At 31.3% G+C, this 14,906-nt stretch overlaps 1 protein-coding gene across 1 annotated transcript; it reads left to right on the top strand.

The window, feature by feature from the left end:
• The first annotated feature begins 26 nt into the window (after positions 1–26).
• On the top strand, positions 27–14,439 carry LOC143069440 (DNA-directed RNA polymerase III subunit RPC6-like). The gene is made up of 9 exons (XM_076244074.1): positions 27–181; positions 3,183–3,300; positions 3,944–4,011; positions 5,858–5,925; positions 6,334–6,446; positions 7,652–7,795; positions 12,438–12,545; positions 13,140–13,325; positions 14,027–14,439. Exons 1-9 carry the CDS (start codon positions 123–125, stop codon positions 14,102–14,104), a joined length of 942 nt encoding a protein of 313 aa, XP_076100189.1. The 5' UTR covers positions 27–122; the 3' UTR covers positions 14,105–14,439.
• Positions 14,440–14,906: the final 467 nt, after the last annotated feature.

Raw genomic sequence — 14,906 nt, 5'->3', positions numbered from 1 at the left:
TAGTTAGAATTATTGCGTGCGAGTCTGGAATTACACATAACTTCCTGTTTGTACTTTCACTTTGTCCACATGCCTTTCGACTTATTATTTTTGATTTTCGTACATAAATAAAGGACCAAATTATGGCATCAGCTGTGGGTGTGAAGGAAGAACCGGCTGAAACTTTGGATTTTGAAAACAGGTTAAATTTTGCCTAAAATCTTTAAAATGAAATCAGTTTAAAACTTTTTATAAGCTTGCATTAAAGTTGAAAGTTGCATAGACCAAGGATTTGTATAGTCAGATCTTACTATACAAATCCTTGCATAGATCATAGTATAACCATGAGGGTAGTAATGCCCTTTAACGTCAGGCTTCTGTAACCCTAGAGCATGAATTTCATTACAAAATTGCTCGTCTCCAACGGGACTCAAACCCTGGACGTGTTACTAGCCAGCGCGTTAACCGACTGAGCTAAAGAAGTACTTCCCTAGCTCAACCACTTATGGTTGACTAAGTATCGAATAAGTTTTCTAAGGGAAGCAATCCCGTCACACTTCCCCCACCTCAAGAGTCATTATACTCTATAATGATGATGTCTTCATCTTTTTCATATTTATTTTTTACCTGACTAGGTATTTCTTCTAACCGTGGGTTTTTATTGTTGGGCGCCAATGTAACAGGAGAGCATGAATTTCATTACAAAATTTCTTGTCTCCACCGGGACTCGAACCCGGGACCTCTGTGTTACTAGCCAGCGTGTTAACCGACTGAGCTAAAGAAGTACTTCCCTAGCTCAACTGCTTATGGCTGACTAAGTATCTACTAAGTTTTCTAAGGGAAGCAATCCCGTCACACTTCAAACAGTAATTTTTGGATACAGTTAGCATCAAATTCATTGTGTTTAGATTTTTATGGGCTATTATCGTGAAAAAAATCACAGCTCCAAAATTAAACTTTTTTTCATACTTTCTTTAAAGATGAAGTGGACCAATCTGAATAAATTTTACTTGAAAAACTATAGGTAGGTGTTAATATAAGAAAGTTTTATCATATTTTGATGCTTTTTTGTGTTAAATTTCTGTCTATTTTGTATTTTTGTGATGTTTCTTAGTTTTAAGAACAAAATGCATATTATTTCAACTTTTTTGTTATAAATGATTGAAAAATACATATTTCAGAAATTTGAAAACACCAAAATATTATGGGATGTACATGATTCTTGTAAAATCATTTTTTGTATCCCTAACCCATTTTCTCAAAATTTTGGCTAAAAATACTGACTTGATTGGTTGTAAAATTTGAAAACTGGATTACTCAAAAACCATTCATTGTAAATACACACTTTTTTCACAGAGTTATGTTTGATTATAATATTTTTAAAATTCATTGATATTTTCCCCTTGTATCACATATGTTTTGGAAATAATTCAAGAACGAGATTTCAACGAGACTGAACGAGACTGAAAAGTCAGAGGAATACATCCTGAAGGTCATTTGTTAAGAATTTTTACGGTTATTGATCATGAAGGTACCCCATTACAAGTTACAACCCCCAGCCATAGACACACATCTTATTTCTGAACTATGACACAATTCATAAAGTATGTGAAGCAGGAACTTCATGATGAGTAGTTGGTTCTTCATTAATAGATATTGAAAGTCTGTTTTTTTTTAAACTTTTTTCAATCATTTTAACAACTGTGCAGAAAATTATAGGCACTCTTTTGGTGTAATCAGATCTATACAAATACTTTTGTTTTAAGATAGTCTTTTCCTGGCACCACAATTTCCAATGAACCAGAGAACTGATAGATATTACCTGATAATTTTACCAATATTGTAGTCGTACTCAAATAATAACAATGTACTAAGGGGATCATACATTTTTTGTTTTTATTCAAGTGAAATGTTAAAGTACCGTATATGGCCGTGTAAGGTATGCATTTATGTATAGTCTGCATCCCCTCTTCGAGAATTTTTTTTTTTTTTTTTATAAAAGTCTAGTTCACTGTCATTGAAATGGACCTATTCTCAATGTATTTTAAAAAAAATAAATTTTGTTTTATTCATTTCATGAAAAATAATGAATGATGAGCTTTACATCAGGTAATTAATATTTAATAATTTTATAAAGTAGTTATTAATCAAAAGATCCCTTTTAACATCATCTGTCTATGTATGTCCAAACTGTATAATTGATTACCTATGCAGGATGTCACACTATTAATTTAAACGATCAATTTTGAAGAGAACAGTTAAAAAAGAATAAAAGAATAAGAATTAAATGAAATAACTTTTATAAACGTCTCCAATATACATTATTAAATCAGAAAAAAACGAAATTTAAAAAAAAATAAAAAAATTATAAATTTCGAAAACCATCTATAGTTGTGTATAGTCCACACCCTCTGACTATACATGCCCAAATACGGTATGTCAAGCTTGAGCATGTTACACTGTTGTAAATTTTCTTAATTAAGATTATAACTTTTTTTTATATTTCATTAAATTCATTATTAGAAATTACATATAGATAATAGTTATCTACTCTAGAATAATTATATCGGCCATATTGCATGTGTTGTTTACAATGAATATGATTACAAGACACTCATATCAAATTTAGGAAGCTAAATTAAACTTTTATTGTCAGAGTAAAATAACAAATATCTCAAATTTACAAATACATTATAACAGATATTTGTCATGTGTATATTAACAATACAAAGTGGATTTGTCACTTTTCATATCAAATACTACATCTAAAACTAAAGACTGAGCAACATGCAGCAGACCAGATCAAGAAGGGACTTAGGTGCTGCAAAAGGGTTATCAGATCTTGTGACATGTAGTGAATGTACCACCAGTCCTGTTACTTCTATGATCATGATGATAAGATATTTCAAGTGATTAGATATCCCACAATACCTGATAATAGTCATGGTAGTTGACTTATATTTAACCAGAAATCATTACTAAATTTTCCGACAAATTTGTTTTTAACAAGGGATACACAAGTCAGTTACCAATATAAACAACACAGACATTAGAAAAATAAACAAGCACAACGTAAAACACTAAAAATTAAATCAAGAGCAGCATGAATTCCTTTTTAACAAAACTTTTGGTAATTCTCTACATCTGATATAGTTTTATTCTGGTACTTAATTAGTATTAACTGACTTTTATTTTTTATTTAGGATTATAGAATTATGTCAAGAACAGCCAGATGGAATAACTGATGCTATAATTATGAAAGATTTACCATTATGTAGTCCACAACAGCGTGTTACTTGTATAAATAAACTATTGTCAACAGTAAGTTATTCAAGTAATAGTGTTGTGATAGTGTTGCAACTTTCAATGACTGACAGACATTATAAGCCTAAGATATACATGATATATACTCCAACTTTAAATCAAACATTAGCATATTAATTGTTTAAAAAGACTAAGACTTTTCTGTGGTTGCTGTTTGAAATCTATTAACCAGTTCAGCAGCTGATTTTATAATGTAAAATGTCACATCATTTCAATTTTTTTTTTCTTTTTCATTTTATGAAATAAAATTGAGAATGGAAGCTTTTATAATTTTATTATATTGAGAATCAAAATGGGGAATGTGTCAAGGAGACAACAACCTAATCAGAGAGCAAAAACCAGCACAAGGTCACCAATGAGTATAGTCAGCTAAAAAAATTTCCCAGACATGGAAAAGATGAAACATTCCTTTGTTAAAACTTGGCCCTTATTTATAACAAGACAATTTACGAAAAAACAAAAATGACAAGCATGAAGTAACGACATATATACTGCAACCACTAAACTGCAGACATCTGACTTGGGACAGTAAAAGTTATTTTTACATAATCTGCCTAAACAATCAGATATCAGATAAATTTATATATTTGTAAGGTGTTGGCTATCTGTACAAAATAAAACAATTTCATTTTTCTTGCAGGGTAAAATAGACTTACTGAGAAGTGGGAACAAATTGATCTACAAACTGAAGGATGCTGATGCTGCAAGGTATGGTACTAATAGAAAAATGTTATTAATAGATTTTCCACTGTTAGTCCAGTCAAGCTAAGGTTTACAATTATATACAGAAAAAAATTCCCATAAAATCTGACTTGAGGAAAACTCAAAATCAGAAATTTTAATTTCCTATGGAAGATAACATTGGAAAGGGAAGATGAGTCTTTTTTTGTCAGTTTTTGGGTTGATTTTCTCAAAATTCATGTAAAGTATGATATTGTAATGGGGTAATAAGTTCTTATTTGACTATATTATATCATCTTCCACTCATGAAATGTACAAAACCGAAGTATTATGGGTATTTTTACTCTTTTTGGACATTTTTCATTGAAGAAATTACAAATTTTGGCTTTGTGACCATTTTGAAAAAGTAATTTGAAAATTATAGAATTGCTTATATCTGTAAATTATATTTGTTCAGCATCTACCTTGTTTAAAGAAGCTTTAAACCACAAAATGAAAAATATATGCTGAATATATTGTTTTTATCAAATTTGAGATTCTTTACCTTGACATGTTGAAAAATTAAATACAGGGGCGTAGCTACCTAAGGCTCGACTAGGCACATGCCTATACATAAATTTGCCGATTATACCCCTTTTGGAAAAAAATAATAAAAAAAATAAACAATTTAATTCTAATCCATATTATTGCCAAATTAGGGAACTTGACTCCAGAAATAGCAGACAAAATTTACAACTTGTACCGTTCGGATTTAGGTGAAAAAACAATTTGAAGCCATGATGAGATAGCATGATGGAAAGTCTGTTGGCGTATTAAGACAACAGAACAGATAGACTTTTTGGTGTCCTTAACGTAACAAACACCGATCTGTACCCTTCAGTGTATAGGATTATTTGGATTTTATTGACAATGCCTGTTTCATCGGCAACTAGTGAAAGATCCTTCAGCGCGATATGAGACGCGTCAAATCATACCTGAGATCGACAATGGGAGACGAGCGACTTTCAAATCTATCTCTTTTTCATATCCACTGACACCTAGCTCAATGTTGATGCGAGTATAACTGATTTTATCGGCAGAAAAAAAACGTCCACTTGACTTTGAGTAAATGTATCATTGTCTTTGTGTATAAAACTGTATCTAGACTAAAAGTTATTCCTAAAAGTTCAGAAATATTAAATTTGTTTAACCAATTTTTGCCCAAATTTGAGTTAAAAGATTCGTTCAAAAAAGTTGAAAATCTTTTTCTTTGACCCTCTGTGGGCCTTAATCTAAAACTAATCTGATCTACAGTGGGCATATTGTAAATATTTGGGTTTTTTCAGATTTTTGTTTGTACAAGTTACGTTAATTCAGGTGTTAATGTAATATTATTCATAATTCTTCGAACTTTTCTTCATGAATATTATCATGATAAAAACCAGTAAATATGATATTTTTGTACACAAAATTATGCAACTAAAAGCTGAAAACCGTTCCTGAAACCCCTACCATGGCTCCGCCTTGAACGGCCCACAGACCCCCTGCCAATTTGTGCCTAAAGTTGATCTGGAACCTAGCTACGCCCCTGAAATAGATGGTCAACTAATGAATTACCAAATCTAGGTTGAAGCTTGATAAAAGATATGAAAACACTTTTACAGTTGATTGTTATAGTGAAAAGAGTTATCTCCCTTTTCAATGCAAATCTCCATTGGAATTTATAAATCGTTACTTTTAAGTCTTCCTCAAGTTACATTTTGTTGAATTTATATTAGATAATTTTGAATTTTATAATTAAGGCCTAAATCATAAAGTTGAAAAATTCTTGTCTATTTATACAAGACCATAAAGTGTATAAAGAGTATAACACATTTTGACTTATTTATTGTAGCCAAGCCAAAGGAGGAGATCACCAAGAGAAAGTAGTATATCAAATCATTAAAGAAGCTAACAATAAAGGTACAACATGTTTATTTTATTTAACTATGCACTTCATATGGGCACACTATGTGTACATAATATTCATACTATTTGCATATTTAGACACCATATATATTCTTATGTGATACAAGCACTTAGTTGTAATTTTTGTGACAGTGTCATTTTTTTGATACATCATTTCACTCTAAGGTCTTGACAAAAACATTATGTAATGTTTTTAATTAAGAAAAATCATGTTGTTGAATTGATAAATATCATGAAAAAGTATTGTGACCCATCCAGACCATCATTAAGTAAGCCTGTCTAAGTGTTACTTTGTATCATTCATTTGTTTTAGGAATCTGGATAAGAGATATTAGATATAAATCCAACTTATTACTGACTCAAGTCAACAATCACTAACTTTATATCATTCCAATGTTGTAGGGATCTGGATAAGAGATATTAGATATAAATCCAACTTATTACTGACTCAAGTCAACAAAATATTGAAGAATTTGGAAAGTAAAAAATTGATTAAAGCAGTTAAATCTGTAGCGGTAAGTATGTATTTTGTTAAGGTGGTACCTAACACTACAGGGAGATAACTCTGTAAAGTCAGCTAAACGTTTTAATTACATTGTGTTGTAAAAGGAACATTAAGCTTCTCAATGATCAAAATTGGTGTTTGTCAAATTGCTATATAACCAGTGTATTTTTTCTGACAAAACGGTTGGTTCAAAAAAATTTAAATTGCAATATTTTTATTAAAGTCTCAAAGTAAATACTTTGTCAAAATTTTATGAAAATTAAACGAGCCAAATTAATTTTAGTGAAAGTGTTGGGTACCACCTTAATTAGGTTTTTAAGATAAATTCTAGGTTTAATGTTGACTTGCAGTGCAAATCATGTGAGAGTAAAATGACTTTGTAAAGCAGATTGTTATTCCCAAGAAAGGGTAGAAAATTTAATTGAGAAACTTGCATTTCATGCTGAAAATCTATTCAAATTAAGTAGAAAATGGAAATGGGGAATATGTCAATGAGACAACAACCCTACCAAAGAGCAGATAACTTCCAAAGCCACCAATGGGTCTTCATTCAGCTAGAAAATCCTGCACCTGGAGGTTGGCCTCAGCTGGCCCCTAAATAAAAATGTGTACTAGTTCAATGAAAATATATTTGAATACTAAGTATTTACAGTAACAAAACATTCTTTTAGGTAGATTTCCAAATTTGAATAACATTTTAGACCAACTGACTCAAAACATAGAAATATAAAACATCCTTTTAAATATATATTTTTTACATTTAATTTTCTTTCATTCATTTTTGTAGTTTAAGGCATTAACTATCCACATTTCATACTTCTTCTGATAGAAATGATTAGTAATACAAAAATAGAAATGGATTTTATTTTATGTTCATTTTTTAACATAAATAAGGCCGTTAGTTTTCTTGTTAGAATTGTTTTACATTGTCTTATCTGGGCATTTTATAGCTTACTATGCGGTATAGGCTTTGCTCATTGTTGAAGGTCTACGGTGACCTGTAGTTGTTAATGTCTGTGTCATTTTGGTCTTTTGTGGATAGTTGTCTCATTGGCAATCATACCACATCTTCTTTTTTATATTTAGTCTGTCTATATGATTCTATAGAATGGTCCTATAAGAAAATTATAATTCAGCAGGTCCTATAAGAAAATTATAATTCACCAGTAATAATTCTAGTAGAACTTACTTATATAATGTGTATATTCTATTCAGGCTTCAAAGAAGAAGGTATACATGTTATATGACTTAGAACCAGCCCAGTCTGTCACTGGAGGAGCTTGGTATAGTGATCAAGATTTTGAATCAGAATTTGTAGAAGTATTGAATCAACAATGCTTCAAATTTTTAGAGCAAAAGGTATGTACTTGTTTAAAAATGAGAAAAACACAGAATAAGTTATAGTCAAAACTATATTCACCAAGATATATAAATGATATTTAGAAATGTGGAACTTGTTTAAGATTCAGAGTGTGGCCAAAAGTATTCGTAACTTAAGATTTTTTCCTATATATTGTATATAAAACTAATTTTTTTTCAAAAAAATATTTTGGGGTCATTTTTTGTCTGATTTTAAACAACTTGGTACCAATAAAAGCAGAATTACTTACTTACTTAGTCCTTGTTATGCCTTTTGGCACATAGGGCAAGGACAAGTTGCCGCCACTCCTCTCTGTTTTCTGCTTTTTTCTCAATAGTTCCCCAGGTGTAACCTCTCTCTTTCATCTCTGTTTCTATTGTTCTACACCATGTTGTTTTTGGTCGTCCTCTCTTCCTTTTTCCCTCTGGTGTCCATCTTAATGCAACTTTGGTCATATCTCCTTGTGGTTTTCTTAGGACATGACCAAGCCATCTCCATCTTTTCTGTAGCAGAGTGGTTTCAATATCTTGGCTTTTTGTTTTCTTATGAAGATCTTCATTTGTTATCTTGTTTGGCCAGTATATCTTCATGATTCTACGTAGGCAGGTGTTATGAAAGCTGGATAACCTGTTAATGTCTTTTTCGGTCATTCTCCAGCATTCAGCTCCATAAAGTAAAACTGATGTTACACAGCTGTTATAGATTTTCAGTTTGGTCTTTTTTCTGATTGATGGTGTTTTCCAGATGTTTCTTAGTCTGTGAAAGGCTGATCTTGCCTTGCCAATTCTAGTTTTGATGTCCTGTTCAGCTCCACCTTCTGATGTTACAACACTACCTAGGTAAGTGAAGGACTGTACCAATTCCAGTTGTTCTCCATTTACTTTGATGTCTGGTGTATTAAGCATGTTTACTGTCATTATTTGTGTTTTCTTAGAGTTGATTTTCAAACCAATCATTCTGGCATTCTGTTCTAATCTCTCCGTTTTTTCTTTCATATGATTTTCAGTATGGGATACTAATGCTAGATCATCTGCATAGTCTATATCCTCTAGGTTTGAAGTGAGTGTCCACCTTATTCCGTTGTTGGTATTTGACATTGTTGATTTCATCACCCAGTCGACTGCAATGATAAACAAGAGAGATGACATCACACATCCTTGCCTCACTCCAGATTTTACCAAAAAACTAGTGTCTTGGTCAGAGTCTACAGTGCATTTAAAGTTGTCGTAGAAGGCTTTAATGAGTTGTTTTATTTTTTCAGGAATTCCATAGCTTTTTAAGATGGTCCATAATCCCTGTCTGTGTAAGCTGTCAAAAGCCTTTTCAAAATCTACAAAGTTGATGATTATTTTTCTTTGCCATTCTGCACATTGTTCGAGTATGTTTCTGAGGACAAATATGTGGTCAATACAGCTTCGTCCTTGTCTAAAACCTGCCTGTTCTTGTCGCAGTGTTCTGTCTAATGCTGTTTTAATTCTTGAAATTAGGATTTTGCAAAATACTTTGCTAGGAATAGAGAGAAGAGTGATACCTCTCCAGTTATTGCAATTAGTAAGATCACCTTTCTTTGGTATCCTTATGATGTCACCTTCGGACCAGTTGTCTGGTATGATGTTGTTCTCCCAAATTTCTTTAAAAACTGGGTAAAGGATATCTGATGTTTGCTTAACATCAGCTTTAAAGAGTTCAGCATTTAATTGGTCAATGCCTGGTGCCTTTCTATTCCTTAAACTTTTTAGTGCTCTCTGGATTTCTAGTTTGGTTGGCGCATAAAGATCTATATCTAATTCTAATGGTGTTTCTGTGATATCGATGCTAACTGTATTTTCTGGTTCTTTTCTATTGAGAACTTCTTGAAAATGTTCTTTCCATCTTTCCTTTTGTTCTTTTTCGGATGATAATGTGTTGTTTTGTTTGTCTTTAATTGGCATGCTCTTATTAGTTTTCTTGTTGCATAGCTGTTTTACAACTTGGTAAACCTGTCCCATTCTCTGGTTGGATGCAGCATTTTCTGCTTCTTTTGCAAGGTCTTCTGTATACTTTCTTTTGTCACTTCGTGTTGCTTTCTTCACTTTCTTATTGCATTCTGAGTATTCCTTCCTCAACTTATCTTTTATTCTTTCTGAATAAGTCTGACAGAGTTTGTTGTTTATTTCTTTTCTTTCATCAATCAATTTCCATGTTCCTTGTGTAATCCATTCTTTATGTATTTGTCTTTTATAGCCAAGAACTTTTTCACTGGTTTCTTTGTATATGTCTTCTACTTTTAGCCATTTGTTGTTTATCGATGCTGGTTCTGATGTTTCTTCTATTGTGTCTTCTAGGACCTGAAATCTGTTCTTTATCTGCAGGTTGAATTCTTGTTTTACTTTGGTGTCTTGCAATTTATTTATATCAAATTTTCTTTTAATGGTTGTTGGTGAAGACATCTTTTTAAGTTTCAACTTTATATTGGCTGTTATTAGAAAGTGATCACTTGCAATGTCAGCTCCTCTCTTTACTCTGACATCTTGTAAGGATCTTTTCCATTTTCCGTTGATCATAATGTGGTCTATTTGATTTTTGTCTCTTCCATTTGGCGAGTTCCAAGTTAGCTTGTGAATGTCTTTATGTGGGAAGATGGTTCCACCAATTACTAAGTTGTTAATTCCACAAAAGTCAACCAGAAGTTCTCCATTTTCATTCATTTGCCCACATCCATATTTACCCATTACTCTTTCATTTCCTGTATTATCGTTGCCAACCTTTGCATTTAAATCACCCATTACAATTGTCAAATCATGTGTTGGTACTTTTCTGATCTCAGCAGAATTGTCACAGGTTTATTTGTTTATTTGGTTATATATTGTTTTGTGGATCATTTTTATTTTTTCACAAGATAAACACAAAATATTTTTTTATGTTCAAAAATTCGATATATATTCAACTAAATTAAATTATAAAAATTTAGTGTATGTGTTTATATCAAGAGAAAACAAAAACACCTGAGGACAAAACTATAACCAAATAAACAAACATACTTTAGACAATTCTATGTCTTTTAAGGCCTTGTTGATCAAAACCCAACCATAAATGCCCTCAAAACAATTTTTTGAAAAAATGTGTTTTTATATAAATAGATAGCAAAAAAATGAAGGTGATGAAAACTTTTGGCCAGGTACTGTATTTGTAATATATTCACCATGTATCAAGATTAAAGAATAACAGTTTGTCAGATATTGTAACAGAATTTGTCAGAACCTTGCAAATTTTTTTAAATTAGCATAGTGAAAATTTTACTTATATAATGTGATGAAGTTGACTTTTAATTCTTTTTATAGCTGACTATTGGGTATGGGCTTTGATCATTGTTGAAGGCCGTACGGTGACCTATAGTTCTTAATGACTGTGTCATTTTGGTCTCTTGTGGACAGTTGTCTCATTGGCAATCATACCACATCTTCTTTTTTATATTTTTATTCTGTTTGCTCATGTAGTTTATATTAATGGTAATTGAAAATACAACAATGGACTGTTCAAGCAGCGATACATGTAATCTTTATATTGTAGCATTATTGAATTTAGCAATTGATCAAACTATTACGTTTTTACTGTAACTAGACTTTGACACCTTCACTACAATTAATTTAGCTTGTTTAATTTTCATAAAATTTGACAAAATATATAAGAATTTCAAAAATTTCAAAAACTTGGAACCACACACTTTATTGAAAAACATTCATTGGATATATAGCAGTTTGACAAACACGTATTTGATCATCAAAAAGCTTAATATTTCCTAAATAAGAGAACGTGATTAAAATGTTCAGCTGATATTTACAGAGTTATTTCCCTGTAGTGCTATGTTTCACATTAAAAGCACATAATGTTTCCGTATGCTAGTAAATGATAATTTTATATATTGAACAATATTGAATAACAGCTCTTCAATAAAAAAACCATACATGAGACCCAAGAAGGCACATTGAAATCTCATCAATGGCTTGTGTTTTTGTACTGTAAAAGTGTAAGAGAAATTAATATTGGCTCCACAGACAGTAATCTTATTTTCAAAATGCTTTCCCTTAGGGTTAGGGTTAGATACCATGTATATTTTATTGAAAACAGCTCCAAATACCAAAATGATGTAACAAGATATTTTTTTTAAAAGAGACAAAGGATACCAAAGAGACATTTAATTCTATAAGTCGAAAATAAATTGACAAAGCCATGGCTTAAGGTAGTACCTAACACTACAGGGAGATAACTCTGTAAAGTCAGCTTTACGTTTTAATTACGTTGTGTTGTACAAGGAATATGAAGCTTCTCAATGATCAAAATTGGTGTTTGTCAAATTGCTATATAACCAGTGTATTTTTTCTGACAAAACGGTTGGTTCAAATTTTTAAAAATTTTAATATTTTTGTTTAAGTGTCAAAGTAAATACTTTGACCAAATTTTATGAAAATTAAACGAGCCAAATTTATTTTAGTGAAAGTGTTGGGTACCACCTTAAAAAGAAAAAGACAGACAAATAACAGTACACATAACACAACATAGAAAACAAAAGATTGAGTAACACAACATTTGCATGATCAGATATTAGAAAATTTACATGAATTGTTTTTGGAAAAAAGATGGTAGCATTTTATTGTATTACAGGCAGCCATTGCACGAGACACCAAAAATGATCCAATGGCTCAAAGAAACGCTTCATTTACTCCTTTACATGATATTTGGAAGTTCATATCAGAGTTAGGGATTAGTAAGGTGAGTAGTTTTACCTAGAACTGTTTAATATTTCAATTTTTTTGGGCCTATAATAGATAAATCTAAAGGACTGTGTAAGCTGAAAAAATAAAGAAACAGTTGTACCAAGAGCCCATGAAACCACAGACTTGTGCATATTCAAATTGTTGTCAGAATAAAATGGAATATTTTGAAAGATACTATAGTTATGGTACAGCATGTGAAACATTTACTTTCAAAATCAATCTTGATGAGGTGTTATGAGAATTGGTTTGAGCAAAACTAGTTATTTAGTTTTGAAATACACCATATTGCTATTTGTCCGCCATTACTGGACATCACAAAGGTTCTCATAAATTTTTGACATCATAATTGAAAATATCTGACCCCACAATGGAGAAGTGATAGTTGTATGATATCATTAGTTCAAGCAGCGGAGATTCTTTAGTCAACCTGTGCAGTTTTCCAAATAATGATAAGGTGTATTGATAGATGAAATGCAGTATACTATAACATGTCAAGTTAAAGATGGCAGTATAAAAATCAAATGCCTTCCTGGATATGCAATGATCTGTGAAAATTTGTTTATTTATTAGTACTTTTTTTCTATTTCAGGTTCAGTTAACCAAAGAGGACATAGAAACAATTTTGAATACTCTGATATTTGATGGGAAATTGGAATGTACCATTGTAGCCTCAGCAGGGGGGTCAGGAGATTCTGGGAGATCTAAGCTTTACAGAGCTATAAATCCATTGGTGGAGACTACAGGACTAATGAGAATGCCATGTGGTTCATGTCCTGTAAGTTTTATCCAACAAACTTATTACAGTGAAAAATGTTAAAACCGAACCTCTTTGGGACTGAAGATTTTGTTCAGTTTTAGTTGATGTTCGGTTTTATTAGGTTCACAAAGCACATAATTTGATATAACGGTGCTTACGAACATGTTTGGTTTATACAGGTTAGGTTTTCGGTTTATACAGGATTTAGTTTAGTCAGGTTTCACTGTACATGTATTGACAGGACAGTGTTCAATCTGTCCAATAGTCAGTATCTATTAGTAGTGGCATGTTATATAAATGATACATTTGTACTTATTATTTAATTTAAAGAAACTCCAATTGTACTCCAACAGTCTCTATTTGAAACTTTTTTACCTTTCAGCCAAAAGCTTATTTCTAAATATTTTCACATGTGTCTCCAATTTTTTCTATTTCAGTTTCTATAGTGCAACTAGGTAGGGGTTTAAGGTAGTTTTTTTAGCACATACTGCAGACAAACTTCATCTTAGGTAGTTTTTGCTATACAGTAGCTTACATGACGGATTGAATTGTTTTCCAATTTTTGAGTCCCATGCTGATAACTATAGATCTATGTTTTTTTTGCGGACTTTGAAAATTTAAGTTCTTCTTTAAGGTCACATATGTTTAATCCAGGTGGTTTAATTTATTGGGATTTGAAAGTAATTTGAAAATAATAATATTTTTTTTTGTTTTTGCAGGTGTTTGACAAATGCTATGAAGGAGGAGCGGTGTCACCAACTACGTGTATTTATATGAAAGAATGGCTGGATAGTTGATCAAAATTGAGAAGATTTTGTTTTAATATACTAAACTATGCCAGTACTCTTGGCTGAGTTGGCTCATATGTGTAAACTAGATTCAAAGCTGACAGTTAATGTTATTTGTAGAATCATAACTATGTGGAGTTCTAGATATAGATGAAATCCAATATAAAGTTATTGGATAATTCAATATTAAGCAGTGTATTGAAATAGTGTTGGGAGAATATTGTCATTTGTATGTTAGACAGTAATATTGATATAGTTTGAATAACAGGTAGAGTGCTGTTATTTAATTTTTTTGTATAAAGTGTGTGGTTAAACATCATGAATAATAAATAAAGGAAGTAAAAGTGTTTTTTTTTCTCACTCAAATCATTGTTGATTCACATATTATTATCTCCCCTTCTTTGTAGAGGGGACTATATGAAATTTTGAGTATTTGCTCACCAATCCGTTCATACTTTGTTTTCATGCACCAATGACAACATGTCAAAATGTGGAGGGGCATATTGTTTTACCATCTATATCTAGTTTATTAAATTATGTTAGTGAAAATTATGTAGATTCGGAATGATTGTCAATGAGACAACTATCCACCAGATTTCAAATGAAGTGAATATAAGCAATTATAGGCCACCATTTGTTTTAGCATCATAGTTCATTTGTAAATATTGGAATTAACATGATGAAAATACACTGCTGTGATCATAGATTATCCCATTTTACAATACTGTACATGTATTCTCATGACAATAAAAGGACAAGAGTGCACACACTGAAATGTCTTGCCTTCTTTACTAATTATTGATGTTATGTT

This window comes from Mytilus galloprovincialis, chromosome 3, assembly GCF_965363235.1.
Source record: "Mytilus galloprovincialis chromosome 3, xbMytGall1.hap1.1, whole genome shotgun sequence".
NCBI classification, from domain to species: Eukaryota; Metazoa; Mollusca; class Bivalvia; order Mytilida; family Mytilidae; genus Mytilus; species Mytilus galloprovincialis.
The sequence above is the reverse complement of the archived record's forward strand: the minus strand, read 5'-3'. Positions and strand labels throughout refer to the sequence as shown.